This window comes from Calonectris borealis, chromosome 17 (genome assembly GCF_964195595.1).
Source record: "Calonectris borealis chromosome 17, bCalBor7.hap1.2, whole genome shotgun sequence".
NCBI classification, from domain to species: domain Eukaryota; kingdom Metazoa; phylum Chordata; class Aves; order Procellariiformes; family Procellariidae; genus Calonectris; species Calonectris borealis.
In genome coordinates this window covers 15,351,130-15,371,417 of record NC_134328.1, presented here as the reverse complement: position 1 = coordinate 15,371,417, position 20,288 = coordinate 15,351,130, and the positions used below count along the sequence as shown (strand labels likewise).

Below are 20,288 nucleotides of genomic sequence, written 5' to 3'. Positions count from 1 at the left end.
ACTGATCAGAAAAAGAACAAAAGAAAGTGGACTATTCATTTCGGATGTTTTATTAGAATATAAATACAAACTCAAACTAACAATTTCCAAACATGTGAACACAGGGAAGACTCTGGTTTTAACTGTATCTAAAGGAAAGGATGATTGCATTGTTTAGTATTTTTCACGAGGACTAGAATTTGCCGCTTTTACCCCCAAAATTACGCATGGAGATGTTACAAGGCTTTGTAACTTCTTGAACTACTGTCTGGTAGGACACTTGGTCAGAGCTCTAGCTACTTGTGAACGCAGTAATGAGAGTGGATATAAGCATCACACAAGTTGGTACTAGGCCCAGTTTGGGCCTCAAGTTATTACCTCAGGCAATAACACAATATATTATACACATGTTGAAGGCCTGATTTTGATTTGTCTTTCTCTCAAATATGTTCTTATATTGCTCATACCTAGAAACTGTAAATGGTGCATGTTTGTGTCAAGAAACCTACCCAAGAGGTATGTTCAATGCCAAGAGAGACTTACCAAACTAAATCTCTGCAGGTATTTTGATACCTTCAAGGAAAAAATCAGGTTTCTGGCCAATTTAAGGACAATCATTTCCATTCTCCAAACAGATATTAGACACCTATGTGACATGTTAAAAGATAATCTCAGTGACATATTGTTAATCAATGAAAATTTTTTGTTACAAATCCTTTTACTGCACTGGTTTCCAAAGAAGTCAAAAGAAATTACATTCTACAAATCTCATTTAGTTGCTATCATCTGGTACCAGTGTTGTTTAGAAGCACTGCAATGATATTTGTTTTTGTTATGGCATAAGAGGCTCCCAGTCCATCACACTCTAACTGGGCACTGAGTGAACTGTCATTTACTATGCTTGTAAGTCAGCAGGACAGTAAGGCCTCTGGGTGTTATCGTAATACAAGCAATAAGAAAGCAAAACCATGTTGTTTTCTGTTTCATCACAAAACATTTATGATCTGGTCCGGAGAACTCAAATAGATCTGAGGCAGATTGTCACACAAGTTTCTGTATTATAATCAGTTTATATAATATATTATAAACTGCAGGACCTTGGGGAGGGCAGGAACTGCCCTTTTGTTCTGTGCAGCACCTACAAACTGTATCTTGACCAAAGGACCCTAAGCAGGATGTAAAAACCATTAAGAAGTAGCAACAGTTCTGGTCATTAGATATTCCATCCATTTAGAAAACAAAATAAAACAAACCAAACCCCAACCCACTATGCACAAAGAGGCAGAAATATAATCATTAATGAACTCAAATACTAGAAATAAAAGGGCATTGCTTTCATTTAATCTGATTTCTCCTTAAGCCAGCCCTCCTTAAAAATTACGGAGATTCAACTTTGGCATAAAGCAGCACTGAACGACTACAACTCAGGCGACTTACTCACTACTGCTTCATTTCCTCACCTTCCCTCGGAAGGGTGCACAGCTAAATGACGTCTCCCTGAAAACCACTGTCTACTTCTCGGCCCTGCTGAAATCAACATAAGCCATGCCAAGGGGGCCAAGATTTCACCCAGGTTCTGCAAAACAGCAGCTGGAAGGAAAATAAAATGAATTAACCTGATAAAAAACCATGGTGCGAGCAGCTGCGGCCAGCAGCCAGGCTGGTTGTGACCCTCTGCCTGAGGATCCCAGCCGCAGCTACCGCGGGCCCAAGGGCCGGATCCGCGCCGCCGGCGGGCTGGTGTGAGAGGAGACTTGCCTCCCTCAGCGCCTCGGGCCACCAGTGAGCCTGCTCGGCCGAGCCTACGAGCAGGGAGGCTCGTCTACAGCCTCGCACAGGCCGAGCGAGGACAGAAGGGGTCGGGGACGGGAGAAGGCGCTGCCCGCTGCCCGCCGCCCGCCCCCTCAGCCGGCCGCCCGCGCCGCCCGGCGCCTCAGCCCGCCGCCCGCCCGCGCATGCGCGGCAGGTGCCGCCGGGCTCCGCGCGCCTTCCTCCCCCTCCCCGCCTGCGCCCGGCCGTGCTTTCCCGGCGTGCCCCGCGCGCTCTCGGCGTTGACGTCACCGCAGCCCGGCGCCCGCCGCCATTGGAGTTGGAGGCTCTGGCTCCATCCCTCGCTGCGGCCCGACGGCGGCGGGCAGGCCCGGGCAGCGCGGCCCGGGGGCATGTGAAGAGACGGGGCCGGCAGGGTGAGGCGAGGCGCGGGACCGGCGCCGGCCTACCGTCCCCTGGGCGCGCTGAGGAGACGCCGAACGGCGGCGCGCGCGCCAGCGGCCCCTTTCCCTCCCCCTCGGCCCCGGCCCCTTCCCCTCCCCGGCCGCCGCCTGAGGGGAGAGGCGCCGCCGCCACCCCTCCGCCAGGCCCCGGAGCTCCGCGCCGCGCCGAGCGGCCCTGCCTTCTCCCCCGGCCCTCTCTGCTGAACCACGGCGGCCCTGTACATGAATTATGTCTGCCACAAGCGTTGACCCTCAGGTAAGTGGCGAAGCGAAGCGCGCGGCCTGCCTCCTCCCCACCCGGGGGCGGGGGCTTTCCCTTGCAGGCCGGTGCCTGCGTCTGGCCCGAGAGAGGCTTTTCCTCTCCCTCCCGGCTTCTTTGGAGCTTAATCTTTCTCGTTAACTTCCCCCGTGGGCACAGCACGTTCCCACTGCCTTTCGAGAGCCGAGGCCATTTCTCAGGAAGGCCAATGCCGAATGATACGTGAAGCATACTCCTCGGTCCCAGTTTAAACGAGCCCTGATAAGTTATTCGCTATTTTTATGAGCCTGTTATTCCTCCTCAAAAACTGTGTGTTTTGCAGTGGCAATATAAGCGTTTTTCCAAAATTAACTTTTTTGTTTTCCCTCTCTTCCCCCCCCCCCTTTTCCTTTACCCCATCATGTGCCATGGCTTCCCAGAGACCGAAAGGACAGGATAATAAAGGTGAGGATCATGCTGAGATCTGGTCGTTTAAATTGTTACTGTAACAGATGAATTATGCAGGTACCTGTAGGTGAGCAGAAAGGTATTGCTCTTAGTCCGTATGGATAACATCTGGAACAAAGGAAGTTGTGCTTTGTTTCAAAAATAACATAAACTGTTATTCGTACAAGCTTGCTTGCATCCCTCTTAATGTTACTGAGTTTACGGTGGGAAGGACTATCTGTTAGTAATAAACATAATAATGCTTTTCATTTCCTTAAAATAAAGCAGATTTCTACATAAAGTCACAAGCCTATTCAATATATATTTTTACATACTTTTGCATAGTCTCTTCCTGCTATACGAATGCAATTGTGTTACTGGTCTGCTGTTGACGGCATATGTTCTAGCTGTCATATATAAGCCTACAAACTTAATTATTTAAGGAATTTTAAATAAAAAACGGATAACTTCTGATCAGATGATAGGCTTTTTATGATAATTCCCATGCTTAATGTGAAATTAAATTTAATAATAAGTCATCTAAGAAAATACCTTGATTATTACTGTGATTGCTAATAAGTGCGTAACTGTTCAGGCTCAGAAACTAACAATATTCAACTCATAACTGCTTTTTAATGTAACTTAACCTGCCTTAAAAATCCAGCTAATTCTAGTTACAGAAAGTTTGACACTCTTTCCTATGTTTGTAAATAGTCTTTCCTCTACTCTCCCTGACAAACTTTGCAGAAATATTCTGGTAAATTCCCAAACTTGTTTGCTAAACATCCTATTTGGTGTAGTGTTAATTTTAGTTTAGTTTAGCTGTTTCTGTGAATTAGGTAAATAAAGCAACTATCACATAATGTGTTTGACCTTGTTTTCTTAAATTTAAAGTAAACAAATGAAATTATTTGAAGTGACCTAATAACAGTTTTGGGTTTGTATATCTTTCAGTAATGGGTTTTGAATGCTTTTCACACATTAATTCATGCTTAAGTAGGCCTTTGATTATGGCAGATATCTCTCTTTTACACATGAGAGAGTTGAGACTCAAATTTTCCTGAAAATGTCAGGATATCAAGGCACTTAGCAGTCATTATTTCATAACTAAATGTAACCTCACCTCCTCTTATTTTAGCCAGCTTAACTTAAGCAAGCAGTGAATAACAGATGCTGGGAGAACTGTGAATTAGTTTCTGAGAGTTCTAATTATGGACCAGAACAATAGATGTTGTTTCCCAATAGTTTTCACAAAATTCTTGTCAATAATTATTTTTTTGTTCAGAGGTGATTCACGAGTTGTCTATTCACTCTCAAGTGTAGATTTTTCTTTTTAATTTACTCAAATTTAGTTTTATAAGCAATAATAAAAGAGAAACAGTTTTGGGGAAAAATGTCATCCCTTGGTCTTTTCATGAGTCTTTCCTGCTGTGAAGAAGAAATCCAGCTTTTTGTAAAATAACATAGGGTGGAACTTTTTACTGAAATGCTACTAAGGAGTATTATAATATGTTGTAACCTTTTTCTTCTAGTACAAAATGGTTCGTTGCATCAGAAGGATACAGTTCATGACAACGATTTTGAACCTTACCTTTCTGGGCAGTCAAATCAGGTTAGTGTATTTTTAACTTAGGTTTTTTTCTTAGGCATGCTGTCGACACTCAATTCATAGGATTGTGTTGAGGGAGCAAATTCCTTAAATAGAATGGAAAAAGAAATGACTGGCATATTGTGTTACTTGGTAATACAACTAGCATTTGTGCTCACAAAGCTAATATTGCTCTGCATATCCAGATGGCCACAAGTGAAAATGAAGTTAATGCTCCAACTAGTGTCTGCTGATTGCTCCTCAAATTGCAGGTTATGGGTACGGTTGGAGTGTGACAGGCTATTTGATCTTACAGTTCTTGGATAGATGAGTTGCATGTGGGAGTCTGAAGGTTCTGCTTTTGGGCTCTCCTGATTTGTATAATTTGTATAATCCTAGAAATTAGCGTAGTTGAAATTTGGTTTCGATGCTTTCTAGATAGCTTGTAGAGCTGTCCCGCTTGCTTTTTACACTTCAGCAAATATTGTTGTTCTTTTATGTCCCCTGAAATACCTTAAGAATTAAAAATGTGTTATTTTAAGACTAAGGCACTGTAATGTAAACTCTCAATATAATCCAGTTCATTATAATGTATGTTAAATCAACATCCATGACTTGAATACCATTATAAATTGAAAATATCTTTTAATTGCAGTAATTTTTGACTTAACATTCAGATCTTTAAAGTGAACAAAATGTATAGAAACTGGAGATGCAAAAAGTTTTCTTTCACAAATACAAAACACCATTTCAGAGAGAGACCTACCGAGGTACATTATCATTTCTTGGCAGAAAGGCCAAGTGTTATGTTTTAAAAATTCAGCCTGAAGCTGATAGATGCCACTGTTAATATTGGTGACATCACTGAACTTGCTTGCAAAAAAAAATTATTCTACATGCTAAAAAAAAATAGCATATAGTGTGCTGTTTTGTTTCATTTGTGGAATTGTGATTAATCTTGAATCTAGACTAAACAGTATCAATTAATGTACTGTGTATTGGTTATCTTCAAGGTGTATTAAACACTTTTGTTAGGGCCGTCAGATAGATGGAACTGCGTTATGAGTTTGTTTTGGATCATAGCAGCTTTCGGGAAGGGCGCAGACTTTAGCACAATATATATGTACTTGAGCTCGTTTCCATCCTGGAAGCAATCGAGACATACCACTGTGGAAGTCAGGACAAGTGTATATATGACAACATGAATTGTCCAAGTTCTGCACTGTGTGGGTTCTGGCTCCCAAGCTAAGCTTCGTAGTCCTCTGCAGCATGGATATGTTCTCCAGACTTATACAAAGTTAAAATGATTTAATGGGAAGCGTTCCCTCTTCTCTGGAATTAATGTACTGTAGCAGGGATAAAATCAGGAAATTTGTGGGGAAAAAAGGAAGTAAAATTTTCTTTTTTAAAGCAAAATTAATTTTGAAAGAAACTGAGGTTTTCACCTTTCTCTATTTTTCTTTAAATTCTACTTCACCACATTTGTATGTAATTTTTAATTACTTAAAATCAAGATATGTTTTTCTAATGTGAAATACACTGAGCATTAAACTTCATATACAAAAAATGTAGAACCATCTATTATAGTTTAATTCTAGGAAATTTCTCGTAGCTGTCAACAAGCCCAATTATTAGGTTTAAATGGAAAAATTGCTATGACTGTTAGAATTTCCATAATTCTAATAAAGATTTCTTACATGAAAGCGTAGCTCCATTGACCAATTTATTTATGCTGCGGTAAGAAATTGGCATGCTACAAGAAACAATTGTGTAGGTCGTCTTACAGTTTTAAGTGGAAAGTGACAGTAGCGTTAATTAGGACTGTGAGATTTTTGTACTGAGGACAACCATGTTTCTGAACAAAGCCTTATTACCTAGTTATTCAGTCAGATTATTCCACCCTTTAAAATTACAGTAAAATATAAGTGACTTACAGAAAAAGATTTAAAACCAACTGGATATTTTAAAATACTTTAAGCAATTAAACCCCCAGCTGATACAACAATATATTTGACATCAAAGATCAAATGTAGTTGGTAATATTGTGTTAATTTCATATTTTAAAAGTACAAATTAGTCTTTAAAATTAGTATTGAGTATGTTATATAATCAAATAAAATATAAATGTCTTCCATCTTTCTATTGAAAACTGCTCCTAAGTAGTGGTGCCTTCTTTTCATTCCATAAAGGTTCTAGTATCCAAGTAGCAGTTCATACAGTTTCATACAGATTAAATTTAAGATGTGATAGCTTTTTGTTATAAAGCACACTAAAAGTACTTCTAAAGGGAACTGAGTGAAGTAGAGTGTTCATACACAAAGTTATATTCAAAGCAGGAAAGGCATCCCTCATGTAATGTCATTGAAAACCAAAAGATTATTCATAAATAACAGCGAATTACTAGCAAGCAGCGTACTTTGAGAGAAAGAAGGATTACCTTCCTAATTAACAGAATGGTTGGGTTTGGGTTTTTTTTTAATTAAAAAAAAAAATACGGAAGGGTGCAGAATGGTCAAGGATAAGTTTGTTGAAATAAAGGTACTGCTGTTGCAGTGAAGGACTTCTGTCAGGGTTTCTTTTACACACTCTGGCATAAAGCCAGTCAAAGCAGATTGAATGTTTTGTAAGGATGTCTGCTGAAACTTTCCTTTAATCTTGTTAGAATCCTTGTGGAAACTTTACAGGCTGTGTGACAGGAGGTGACAGTCTCGGGAATTGTCTAGAATCCTTTAGCAGAAATATTTTAGGACAAAACACCTGCTTTCTCTAGGCTTATACTTTTTGGTCTTAATAAATCCTAAATCTGTAGAATATATGAATATAAGTATCTCTGAAGAACTATTTATGTCTCCTCCCTTTCATCTGCATTTGTTTTTACATTTTTCTTTAGTATTAACACTTTGAGATATAACACATAGCAATCTCAAAGTTAAGTCTTTCAGAAAAATGATGTTTTCATATGCTAAATATTGATTGTTTTAGCTTGGGAGTCTCAGAAAATGTAATGCATGTTAGAGGATCTTCTCATAGGAAGGTGGATTGTGTACCTCTTGTTGATGATAGAATTTGCACGTAAATAAAAGCATGAACAGTGGCAGAGATTATTTCTTTTGAATCAATAACGCTGGATTTAGGCTGTTTAAATCTTAGAAGTGGTTGCAATACTGTATGTAAGTCTTGGATGCATTTTATAGTATCATTCTGTATATGGAAAGTAAGGATATTGAATTACTCTGGCTTTGGGATGCCATGGAAGAGAGTAATTGAAAAATGAGCAATACAAATGACTCTGTGTATCAGTTGGGTATTATGCTTATCTTCAGCAAGGAGTTTTTTTACTTCACTTTTTGAATGAGCTGAGAAATAATCTGATTTTTTGAGAAATGACTGAAGTTCCAGTGCAGTTTTGCTGATTTTGCAGATGTATTTTTTCAAGTTTGAAATCTTGCAGTTTGAAAGAAATCCTAGTTCCTCTTCTTAAAAATAATCTTTCTCCATGAATAAGGAGAGGCTAGCTACTGTTTGACTCATTAACAGGAGATGTTTGACCTTCCCTCCCCCTCGCTGGTAATTACAGTTAAGAGTGTCAGTTTGGAAGGTCTCCAATATATATGCTTCAAGTTTATTTAAAGAGAAATAAAACCTATTTTAGGATATTCTATATTTGTTCTTTTGCATTGTTGAATATGAGAAACGTACGGAATGCTTCAAAATCAGGTGTCAGCAGAAGATTTACAGTGGAAGGAAATGCTTCTCAGCTTGGTCTAAGAAGCAGTTGGTCAGTCTCTTATTTCATAGAGTGAAAAAGATGGCCTGTTTGGAAGGACAGTCAGAAACAGTCTAGCACATTTGTAACTTTACTACTGAGGGAGAAGAGACTTTTGCAAAAGGCTGAATAGGGTCTTTCTCAAACAGTTTGAATGGTATATATCACATGCCATATTTGCATATATTTGTCTCTAGTATACCGGTCACCTTAATTTCAGTTTGTAGTTGTCAGGTCTACTTTAAGCAAACTTGGTATGCTTCTTACCGTGTGATCTCACTGTGGTCCTGTCTATGTCAGAAGTAGCCTTTGCATGTTTTACCATTTCAGGTATGTTTTGCTTGTCGGGGATTGTCAAAACAATTCCATAATGAGGACTGTGATCATATTTTCTGTTATATGCGCTGTCATACTAAAGTAATTTCATTGAAAATTTCTCCCATGTAGTGATCCGGAAATATTAAATAGCCTTAGTTCTGTGAGACACAAAATATATTGTTATATAAGTTCCTTGAAATATTTTGGGGTATTGGTAGATTAAATAATTCTAGAAGAAGCCACAGAATACTCTTAGTAATGTAAATAAGCTTACCTGGTTTCAAAATCTCAAATACTAACCTCATTGTGAGCCACTAGTCCTGGGGTGTATTATAAACAAACAGATACTGCATTTTAGCCCTGAATCTTTCTTGGAGTGTGAACTAAGATCTGTAATTAGAAATTAAATTACCTTGTCTCTATTGTTCTTTTCTATTTGGTGATGAACAGTGTTGTGGCTATTTATAAATGAATGGGTATTTTATATCTGAAGTTACTTTTTTTTTTTCTCTTTAACAGAACAGTAGCTATCCATCAATGACTGATCCTTATCTGTCCAGTTATTATCCACCATCTATTGGGTTCCCCTATTCTCTCAGTGAAGCACCATGGTCTACAGGAGGAGATCCTCCTATCCCGTATCTCACCACCTATGGACAGCTCAGTAATGGAGATCATCATTTTATGCACGATGCTGTTTTTGGACAGCCTGGGGGTCTGGGAAATAATATCTATCAACACCGGTTTAATTTTTTCCCTGAAAATCCTGCCTTCTCAGCTTGGGGAACAAGCGGATCCCAAGGACAGCAGACTCAAAGTTCAGCATATGGGAGCAGCTACAGCTACCCACCTAGTTCACTGGGCGGTACCATTGTGGATGGACAAACAGGATTTCATAATGATACATTAAATAAAGCTCCTGGAATGAACAGTATTGAACAGGGAATGGTTGGACTTAAGATTGGTGGAGATGTTACAACTTCTGCGGTGAAAACAGTAGGTTCTGTTGTCAACAGTGCTGGGATGACAGGTGCCCTCTCTGGTAATGGTGGATCTAATGTAAACTTGCCAGTATCTAAACCAACTTCTTGGGCTGCTATAGCTAGCAAGCCTGCGAAACCACAGCCTAAAATGAAAACAAAAACTGGACCTGTAATTGGAGGAGCATTGCCTCCTCCACCTATAAAGCATAATATGGACATAGGTACTTGGGACAATAAGGGCCCTGTGGCAAAAGTTCCTGCCCCCCAACAGATACCTTCTCCTCAGTCTGTCCCACAGCCACAGCAACAAATTGTTCAGCCTGTTCCAACTCAACCTCCTCCATTGACTCAGCCGCAGTATCAGACCCCTCAGCAGCCACCCCAAAATCGCTGGGTAGCTCCTCGCAACAGAAATGCAGCTTTTGGCCAAAGTGGAGGAACTGGTAACGACAGTAACTCAGCTGGCAGTACCCAGCCTAACCCTGTTCCAAGTGGCGAGTCCCATCCTGTTCTTGAAAAACTGAAAGCTGCTCACAGCTATAACCCTAAAGATTTTGAATGGAACCTTAAAAATGGACGTGTGTTCATAATAAAGAGCTATTCTGAGGATGATATTCATCGTTCCATTAAGTATTCTATTTGGTGTAGTACAGAACATGGCAACAAACGCCTGGACAGTGCTTTTCGGTCCATGAATAGCAAAGGTCCAGTCTACTTGCTATTCAGCGTCAATGGCAGTGGACACTTCTGTGGAGTAGCAGAGATGAAATCACCTGTGGACTATGGCACCAGTGCAGGTGTCTGGTCTCAGGACAAGTGGAAGGGGAAATTTGATGTCAAGTGGATCTTTGTGAAGGATGTGCCCAACAACCAGCTCCGACACATCAGGCTGGAGAACAATGACAACAAACCCGTTACAAACTCCCGTGATACACAGGAGGTGCCCTTAGAAAAAGCAAAACAAGTGCTTAAAATTATTGCTACTTACAAGCACACGACCTCCATCTTTGATGACTTTTCTCATTATGAAAAGCGCCAAGAAGAGGAGGAGGTGGTGCGGAAGGTAAACTTATTAAAAAATTTATTTTATACACAGATATGGGGAAAATGAAATGTGAAGGCTGCTATGGTGGAAAAAATGTAAGTAGGAATTTGAAATGTTTTTAATACATCTCAACTTGATGGTTTTATGTGTGTTTAGCAACACAAAAAACAAACTGATGCTTATTTGTCTGTGACAATTTCATAGCTAATGGGTTTCAAAGCAGAAAGTTAAGAAATAATGCAGGTGAAGGACATTATGTCCAGTGTTTTGGAGTTTGATTTATTTTTTTAATCTTAAAATAGTTAATAAACTAGAAAATAGTTTCTGTTTCAGAATTGGATTCTACCAATGATTGCCGCTTAAGCTTTTTGCCTTATAAATATGAGGTGTTTTAACACTGTTTGACTGGAACTGGACTATCAAAATCGATACCTGTGTTGGCATTTGAAAGTTGTACATCACCTTTAAGAGCAAGAACCCTGATCTTGTTTGTTCAGTTCTTTTGGTGTAGTCTTTTAAAAGTCTGTAGTCTTCAGTCTTTTCCATCTCTCTGGAAAAGAAAGAGTTGCATAAAATTGCTGGAATAGTGCTAGAAAGATTGCATTTCTGCTGCTGAAGTCACGTGTATTATTATTTGGGCAAATAAAGGTTTTCAGTTCCTAGGTCTAATCTGTCTACTAATTCTTGAAGAGAAGTTTTGAGTGAAGATGTGGTAAGAGAAATTTGGGCAGTAACTGGAAAAGTGTAGTAAAAACTTATATACACTTTCATGGCTCTAAGTCTACTGCAAGAGACATCTGTCCCTATTTATCCCATGACCTCAGTTTCAAGAATGCCTTTCTCTAATTAAGCAGTCTAGAAGTAATAGACTGACAAAATAATAGGTGTTGGGATGTGTAGTTACTAGCTAAGTGACACTTAAAGTTGCTTGATATTGATAGTGTTTCATAGATTTTTTCATATAGCATTTCAAATAAAGCATTTATTTGACAGGCTAGTTTAGTGGAGCTCATGCTTGCTTCAAAATGTTTTTGAAGCAAAGACTTAATGCATGTTCCTGGAGCTTAAATTGAAGTTGCCATTTTAAAGGTTTTATTGCCCTTTAAAAATGCAGATAAAATTGCTTTAAACTGTCTTCATAGAATGTACCCTTAAATTATGAGAGAAAAGGAGATCAGTGCCTTAAGAACTTTTTAGCTCAACTTTTCCTAGCCATCAGATACGATGTGCATAGCGTACCTCAACGCAGCAGGAAAAGAGAGCTTAAGATTTGAAGTTTTTCTTGTACTCCCTGTGGGGTTCCACAGGCTAAAACCTAAAAGCCTTTACATCAACACTTCATTCCTTCAGTAGACAATTAGCAATTCAATGATTAATGCAACCTGTATCTTGAAGAGAGGTGTTCCCTTATGTAGGAGAGAATCTTGAGTAAGTCAAAAGGCCTCGGTTCCTTTGTCCAGTGTTTACAGTGTATGGGGGTGATTGTTTTGGTTTTTGTAATGCTGAGTCTCCCTGTGGTTTGCTGCCAAGTCTGGAGGGGAGAATAATGTGTGTATTTGAGGAGTGAGAGTACTGGTAAAGTGATAGGAGAGCTAGTCTTGAACAGTTAACTTCCTGGCCTGAGAAAGATCCAGATGGCTGCGTACTGAAAGCCGAACTTCCTTTGCTTTGTAGTAGCTCAGGAGACTGATGTTAACTATTGGGCTGATCCCGCTTTGGGTTGTTTTCATATACGCAGCTATTGCCACTTTCAGTTCAAGTGCCGATACAATATTCTTACACAGGTCACTGCTTTATAACAGGATCAGTTTTTCAAAATGATGTATTTTTTCTGCCTCATTTAAAACTGAGGCTTTAGCTTGTATGACACATTCAGAAAATAAACTCTGAAGTCTAATTTAACATTTCTTAGGTTCCTCTGAATAGCTTAGAAAATAGGACAATATACAGACAATTGAAGTACACTGAGGAAGATAATAATGCTAGAGAGGTAAAGCAGATCAACAGTGAGGGAATGAAAAATAAGATAGTGCTTGTTGGGTTGCATTCTATAAAACTATTGTCTGGAAAGTTAGTTTTTTCCCCTTCACTGACTAAATGAATTTTAGAAGTCCAACTAATTACTGGAAGAATTTCTTTGCAGGATATGTACACACTTAAACTTCTTACTGTTGAGAAGTTTGTGCTATTGAAGTTGAAGCCTTCCTGTTATGTAAAGTTAACCTTCCTGTGACAATAATTTTTGAAGAATCTTATTGCCAGTTAAGGTATCTTATGACCAAATTGACATTTTCAGATGGTTGTTTGTGGATGTGCCATCTTAATTGGTTTTCAAGTTGCTGTGTTTTTGATCCATTATACTCTGCTTAGCAGTAAAATTACTTGTTGAAATCTTGTGCTTCCATTTCACCACTGTTGTGATTATAAAGGGCTAGAATTCTTAAAAATCTCCACATGGAGGGCTTGAATGCTTTAATTTCATTTATACACAGATATTTATTAGGGAAGAATAACTGTAATCTGTACAATGCGAGCCACTAGCATTTCAGTTCTTTTCTTTATATGGTTACAGTTTTTTGCTAGCCAGTGTTTCCTTAACTAATGTATGCGGTGTATGCTCTCTGAGTTTAACTGATCTCGGAGCTTCTGTGTTAACACCAAATCATCAAATGTGGATTAGGCAGATATAATACTGGATGAAATTCACTGAAGTGCTAAAGATTTATCTGTGTTAGCAGCATTGGTTAAGGACTGTATCATCATCTAGAATTGAGGGAAGATTTGTTCATGCTGGGATTAAGTCCAGCTTTTGATTTGCCATAGTAACAAACTATCTAAGCCCAGTCTGGTGACCCAGAACCTGGGAAAGGAGTAACAGAAGGATATTGGTGTCTGGAAGGAAATATCAAGAAAGTGAGTGGCATGAAATCTCTCCTGACCTCCTAGCATTTCTCAGTCACTTTTCAGGGCCACTACAGTGTCCAGAAAGGGAGCAACTTCTGTGATCAAAGCTTGTGCTCTTAAAACATAAAAAAGTTGCAACGTGTGTGAGAGAGCTTCTTTGAAAAAGAAAATACAGTATAATGTGGATTAATTATTAACATTCCCTGGAAACATGCTTGCTTAGTCTTACAAAATTGTCTTCCGAAGTCAAAAAGCTTGTAAAGAAAATAAAATCTGCAACAAGTTTGGTATTTTTATTTGCATCTTGTGGTAGGACAGATGGGTTGATCTACTGTCAGCAGTTTGTCTTCATAGATCTGTATTTAACTGGACGGTCACGGTTGCTGTACTGGACAGCTGAGTGCCTTGACACAGATCAGAGGTGACAGCCCAGCAATTCCAAGGTCTACACCTTGGTGTTGTGCTGCAAGAGCTGAGTAGTCTTATCTCAGAAAGCTCTTGCATCACCAAGCTTACCAATTCTCCTTTTGGGTGATTAAATATAGCATAATGTTATCTAGTGCATGTTGGCACTTGGAAATACTCATTTTCTTCTAGCATTGTATAAGTATTTCCTTTCAGTATGTTTTCTGTGAACAGATTCATTGACACAGAACTTTTAAGGATTGAATATTGTCCTTCCTCCAGAACTAGTTAAAAAACATTTCTATTTTAAGATTAATACTAATTGTGCTTCCTGATTATAAAGATAACATTTACATTTTTGTCTCAGAAGTTGAATGCTTTCATCCCACTGACCTTAACAAATAAAGTTTAGTGGGAAGGTTGACAGCTACTTCAGACTGAGGTGAAGGGAACAGAAGTTTGACAGAGATGAGCGTCTCCAAAATGGAAGCTTCTACAGGTTTTGTGAAAACCTGTTATTCCTGTGTCTGAAGACTATACATATTAATGTCACGAAGGAGTAGTATGCAACAGAATTCCCCTGGAGAAAAGAAACTATGAAGGCTCCGGATGGATCTTCAGAACCAAAATGAACAAAGCTTTGTTAGTTGCTTACAAAACTGCTTGTTCTTGCTTGCAGTAGTGCTAAATAGCAGTAAGGAAGAGAATTTGAGCGTTAGAACTTCTAAAAAGCAGCCATGCTCAAGAGCGTGAAGAATTGTTGCATCAGTTTCCTCCCTGTTTATATGCTTTCAGACGCTTTTTAAAAGGAAGACTCAGATTAGCCCCTGAGAGAGAAAGCAAGCAGCAAGGTAGGAGGAACTGCTTAATAATTTGTTCAATAAATACTACTTTCTGCTGAATTATAAAGCCTGAGCTGAGTCTCTGAATGCCATGAGCATACTTTCTAGGAACCAGGTAGAAGTGTCAGGTGCTAGCCTGTCTTCTGTTTACCTGGGACTAGTCCACGAGAATGGAAGACTTCGACTTTTAAAGAAAGTGGGATTATGAGGGTCAGTGGATGACTACATAGAAAACTAAAAATAAGTTATGTAAGGTGGCAATAGGAAAGAATGGGCTGATGAACATGGTAGGGCAGTGAAGCAGAGCGAAGGGAATTTGTCACCTTAGAAATGGAAGTAGGATGGAACAATTACTTTTTTGGAAGGCTGAAAATGGGGTTGATATGATTCAGTTTTAGATTCTTTCTAACGACCTTTTGTTTGAAATGTCAGGCAGCCAGAAGTTCTAAGAACATACAACACCTGATATGTTCTGATACTCTACCACTAAGAAATTACTTTCGTTGACAGTTCATCCTAAGTCAGCAGTTAAAAGATAGGGGGAATACAGATTTTTTTTTAAAAAATTATACCACTTTATATGGTCTGTTTTGTTGATTGGGTACAACAATTTTGCTATCTTCTGTCTTAAATCATAGATTAAGAATTTATACTAGACTTTGTTGACTTAATTTTATTATGAAAATGGAAATATTAATATTATTCTGCCCTGAGGCAGAAATCAATATATTCCATAGAATCATACAGGTTGGAAAAGACCTCTAAGATCATCGTGTCCAACCGTCAACCCAACACACCATGCCCACTATACCGTGTCCCTAAGGGCCTCATCTACACGTCTTTTAAATACCTCCAGGGATGGTGACTCCACCACTTCCCTGGGCAGTCTGTTCCAAGGCCTGACCACTCTTTCAGTAAAGAAATTTCTCCTAATGTTCAATCTAAACCTCCCTTGGTGCAACTTGAGGCCATTCCATGTGAAAAAAAACTCTTCTGATTTTATGCTGTGACCAGCTGAAGTAGCAAATACAGTCTGTTACATTTATAATGTTTGGTATATTTGCAAATAAGCTTTACATCGCAACAGAAACAATTCCAACATGAATTTTATACAGAAAGATTCCACAAAACAAGTAAAATCTGAAGGCGTTAGTTTAGGAGTTGACTGTTGCTTATGCCTAGGCTATTTCACAATTTTCTTGCTTGAAATAGGATTTGGTGCCATACTAATGCATTCAAGTACAGTACACAAAGTAGTCTTTACATGCCTGTTTTGCAGTATACAGTCTATTTTAAACACCATTAGGATGAAATGGAAAAGAGTAAGGCTGAACCCTTTCTATTCAATCTGCGTGGTGTCTTAGCTGGAAGAATGCACTGGCCTAAAGATAGAGCAGCATATTTTATTCAACTCGTCTGGCTGTCTTCTGCATGTTCTGCAACTTATGGGGCACCTGAAACAATTACTGAAAAAGTACCCCCTTGCTTGTTACTGCGTTGCTCAACTTGTCTGTGTAAGCCCTGTGCAGGGCCTCAGCTCTAAATCGGAGCAGAGGCATGACTATTTACTGCTGGGAGAGCACAAGTTAGTTAGGTGAAGACTTACAGCAATTGAGGATGCCTGCAGGTATCCCTTAGACTACCTTTATCTGTTTTCAGTATTTGTGGTTAGCAGAAACTTTTGAGAGAGACTTCAAAGAGCCTACTGGCTTCTGTACTAGAACGCTTTTAGAAATTCCTGGGTTGTTCAGTCTAGCTGTGCTGGTTTTTATCATACCATGCAGAAGCATGTAACTTTTCTCCCACCTGATGATGATGGTTTTTTTTTTTTCCCCCCTGACTTGTCAAGTATTTCACAGCGCCTCCCAGAACAGCTGAACAGATAGGAAGAATTAGAAACAGAATTTCTAGAGAGCTCAAATCCTGCTTTTATTGAACATGACTAAACTCCGAAGTCATTTGAGTGCTTCAAAATTATACCGGTTCTGTGGAGTTCACTCATCTACCACCTCCTTTCTGCTCTTGTGTTGGTCGTGCTACTACTGCAGTAGCTGAAACAGTCCAGAAACTAGAATATTGCAGGTCCTGTTTCTGCTTGGGATGTTGATACTCCATACCTTTCTTATTATGACCCTCATCTGCTGTCAGTATGACGTGACTGTGCAGGTATTCATTCAGCTGTTCCACTTGAAGCTGCACTTAATATTAAGTTTACAAGTCTTTGGGCTTGTCAGGTATATACAATACATTTATAAAATGTAGCAGCAATGTTTTCACAAAGTGTATAATTGGGATCACATTAGTGCTGTTATATTACTAAAAACCTTTTGCTTGTTCATTTGACTAAAATCTTTCTTAACTTTTAACTTTTTTCTCTTTACAGGAACGTCAGAATCGAAACAAACAATAAGAATAAACATATACAGTTTGATATATATACTAGAACTGATATTAAATTCGACTATGAGAAACAAAATTTAAGTATACTGGTGCTGTATCCTGGCATCAGGACAAACTAAAGCTTTCAGCTCCAATATATCTTCTCGTGCAGGGGAAATTAAGTTGTCGCATCTTTAAGTACATTGTAGTTTATTTTTGCCCAAGTGGATCTGCATTAATTTGTATCTTTTTTTCTATGTAAAATTCTGTAGAAATCATTAATAAAGGTGTGTCTGTTTTTATTTTTTTAAGTTCGTAAACAGTTATATTAACCTAATGTGGACCTATACATGAGCATACTAAAATGTCAGTGCTTCCCAAAGACTTTATTTTGGCACAAATTATGTTCCTAGCCAGATATAGAGATTATGGAGAATACATTACAAATCTTCCTTTATCCTCCTCCCAAGCCCTTTTTCTTCATGGCGGAAGTAAGAAACCATGCATTGATTTTTGTCATTTAAAAAACTTTTAAGATACTGCACTTCAGAATTTTGAAATGAAAAAACTAAATTTCTGATCACTTTGTGCAGCTGCTATGCCTCTTTATTTATCTGTACAATTACACTTCTAAAATTGCTAATGCGCCATGTTGGTTTTTTCTGTCTAGTAGAAAATCAAATTGTCAGTGAAATTGTTTCTCTGGAAAATATTTCCCTTTCACATTCTGTTAACCAGTGCTTCAGTGTGCATTTGTTATACCATATCCTGCCGAGAGTGAGCGAGATGCTTTCTCTCAGCCATAATTCTGCTTTACGGTTTTTGTAGCTTAATTAAATAATAATGTGATGCTATCAACATTGCAGGGGTTTTGGACAATGTGTTTAAACCTGTTTCAGCTTTCAGGTGTTATTAGTTAATTGCAGATCATTTTTAATCCTTCCCTTCATTACTCCCTCCCACCCCCCAAATCCTAATGCCATTTAAAGTTTTTATACCAATAATGCTGAGCTTTAACGTAGGAACTAATAGTACGGATAATATGATGGATTATGCCTCAGATGTTTAAAATTGACAGTGTGTATGTCTAATTTTTTTCTGTTGGATGAGTAAAAAAACCTGTTTTAAGAAACTGAATTTGCTGTCATGTTTTTGTGGAGTGAGGGGACCGTCGGAGAACCTGTCACCAACTGGAGTTCCAATTAAGCATGGAAATGGTGCTCATGTCCGCTGCTCTAGCACACTGAATCTGCACGTGTTTATTGTAGAGGATCTTTTACTATATTAGAAAGCAAGTATCTTCTGAATACTATTTACTCCAAAAGGACCTCCAATTTAAATAAAGTTTAATCTGTATCATTTAGACTTGTATTTAGAACGTATAACTCTGTCTCTGGACTGTTACTGCCTGTAAGGGGTAATGGACAGCATCAGATTAACTTTTTCCTCTAGGAGAATACAAGCCTTAATAAACAATACATATTTAGCAAGTTTGATGTCATTTTCATTTTTTCCCTACTTTCAGTTGTCTTCCTATGTTATCATCACCCTTTATGCCAACTTGTGAATTAAGTCTAATTTCAGAAGTGTTTTGATTGAATCACTTAGGTGTTTGCTATCAGCACACTTGATAATTGCAGAAGGGTTTCGCAGGACTCTGCAGAGGAGATTTGAGCTGCTTTGAATGTTACCGTTCCTCAAAGGAAGTACATGCGTTTGCAGTGGCTGTCACTTGTACTTTCCTTCTCCTTGTATGGTGGAGAAGCTGAAGAAAGAATTGGAAGTGGACCTGTAGCTTTCAGGAGGCAGTATCGCAGACATGGGTCACCGGGATGAGAAAAGAACTTTCCAAATAGAAGTAAAGCTCTGAACAGTTTCTTGTTACAGCAGTTGGCTGTATTTCCTAACTCTTAACTTTAGTAATTTGACTTGGTATCTTTTTTTTAACTGACTTTTTGAAGCAATACTGCATTTTATAAACATGTTGCCATCTAGTAAAAGCACCTGCTGTTAGCTTCAGTTGTTATGTCAGGACACTGGTGATTCCAGAGCTAAAATGAATTCAGTTCCATCTGGACCCTGAAGAGAAAAGTTAGTACACAACTTTTATTTCTTTCCTTAGATCTGAAAAAAAAAACCATTATCTTTGCTATGATATACCTATAGACCTCAGGTAAATATTTTCTAAAAAAAAAAAAAACAACACAACAAAAAAAACCCCAACAAAATTGAGAGCCTTTAGCTGAAACCGGTTTGGCTGTATTGTTAAGAAAAGTTATGATGTGTCTCGACCTGCTATTTGGCTTTGTGGGTAGCAGAAAAAATTCGTAACGGCTTCAGCATGCAGAGATTTCTCGCAGAGATTGCAGCGGTGTGGCTGGGTTGTACAGCACTGTCTGAGTTAAAATGGGGAGAAAATTCAACAGAGGGTAAAATATTCACTTTCATTATGACCAAGTTCAGTGTTAAGATAACTGAGATGCAGATTGCTGGTGGTTCTAATTTTCAATTGACTGTCATTTAAATTTAGAGAGATGCCTCACTTTTTTGTTTCGCAGTGTTCAAATTACACTGTGATGGGGGAAAAAGCATTATTCCAGTGTCTGTTGTAGAATAACTTAATGTCGTAGGTCTTTCTTACTCTTTATTTAATCCAAGTAATAGTTCTAAAAGAACTTGCCTGTGTGCTTTTGGAATTTGTGCTTAAGTTCACTTCTTAAATGAGTTGCTTTTGTTTGGTGTTTTTAGAATTTGTGTGTGTTTGACAATATCCCTGCTGCCTTCCACTTTTAAGCCAAATGTAGCTGGTAGCACCAAATATTAATTACAGAATTAAGTGAAATTACTTCTCTGGTTTGATTACTGGTCGGTGATGGCAGCATATCACACTGCTCCGAAGCTGTGAGCATTGGGGAGGGGAAAAAAAAGTATTCATTTGCTGGTAGTCACACCGGCAGTAATAGTACTGAATACTTAATCTCTCTTTATTACTGAAAAGTATAGTACTGAATACTTAATCTTTATGGAGATTATATATGTTGCTGTGAAGGATGGTTTTAAATGACTTGAGCTTGTAGAGAAAATGATCATGTTAAATGACACTGAGATATAAGGACAGAAACAGACAAAAATAAACAAATTCATGTTCAAGATTACGCTCTGCCATAACACAACATGCTCG

The 20,288-nt window shown here is 38.6% G+C and overlaps 1 protein-coding gene across 4 annotated transcripts; it reads left to right on the top strand.

Moving 5' to 3' along the window:
* Window positions 1-2,040: 2,040 nt before the first annotated feature.
* Window positions 2,041-18,597, top strand: YTHDF1 (YTH N6-methyladenosine RNA binding protein F1). Of its 4 annotated transcripts, XM_075166710.1 has the most exons (6): window positions 2,041-2,448; window positions 2,871-2,895; window positions 4,410-4,489; window positions 9,069-10,595; window positions 14,682-14,737; window positions 17,112-18,597. In XM_075166710.1, the coding sequence occupies exons 1-5, from the start codon at window positions 2,422-2,424 to the stop codon at window positions 14,715-14,717; spliced, it is 1,695 nt and encodes a 564-aa protein (XP_075022811.1). In that variant the 5' UTR covers window positions 2,041-2,421; the 3' UTR covers window positions 14,718-14,737; window positions 17,112-18,597. The 4 variants fall into 4 exon arrangements, with proteins under 4 accessions (XP_075022811.1, XP_075022812.1, XP_075022808.1 ...); XM_075166711.1 differs by lacking the exon at window positions 14,682-14,737; XM_075166707.1 differs by lacking the exon at window positions 14,682-14,737 and having other exon boundaries at window positions 9,069-10,672.
* The last annotated feature ends 1,691 nt before the right edge of the window (window positions 18,598-20,288 follow it).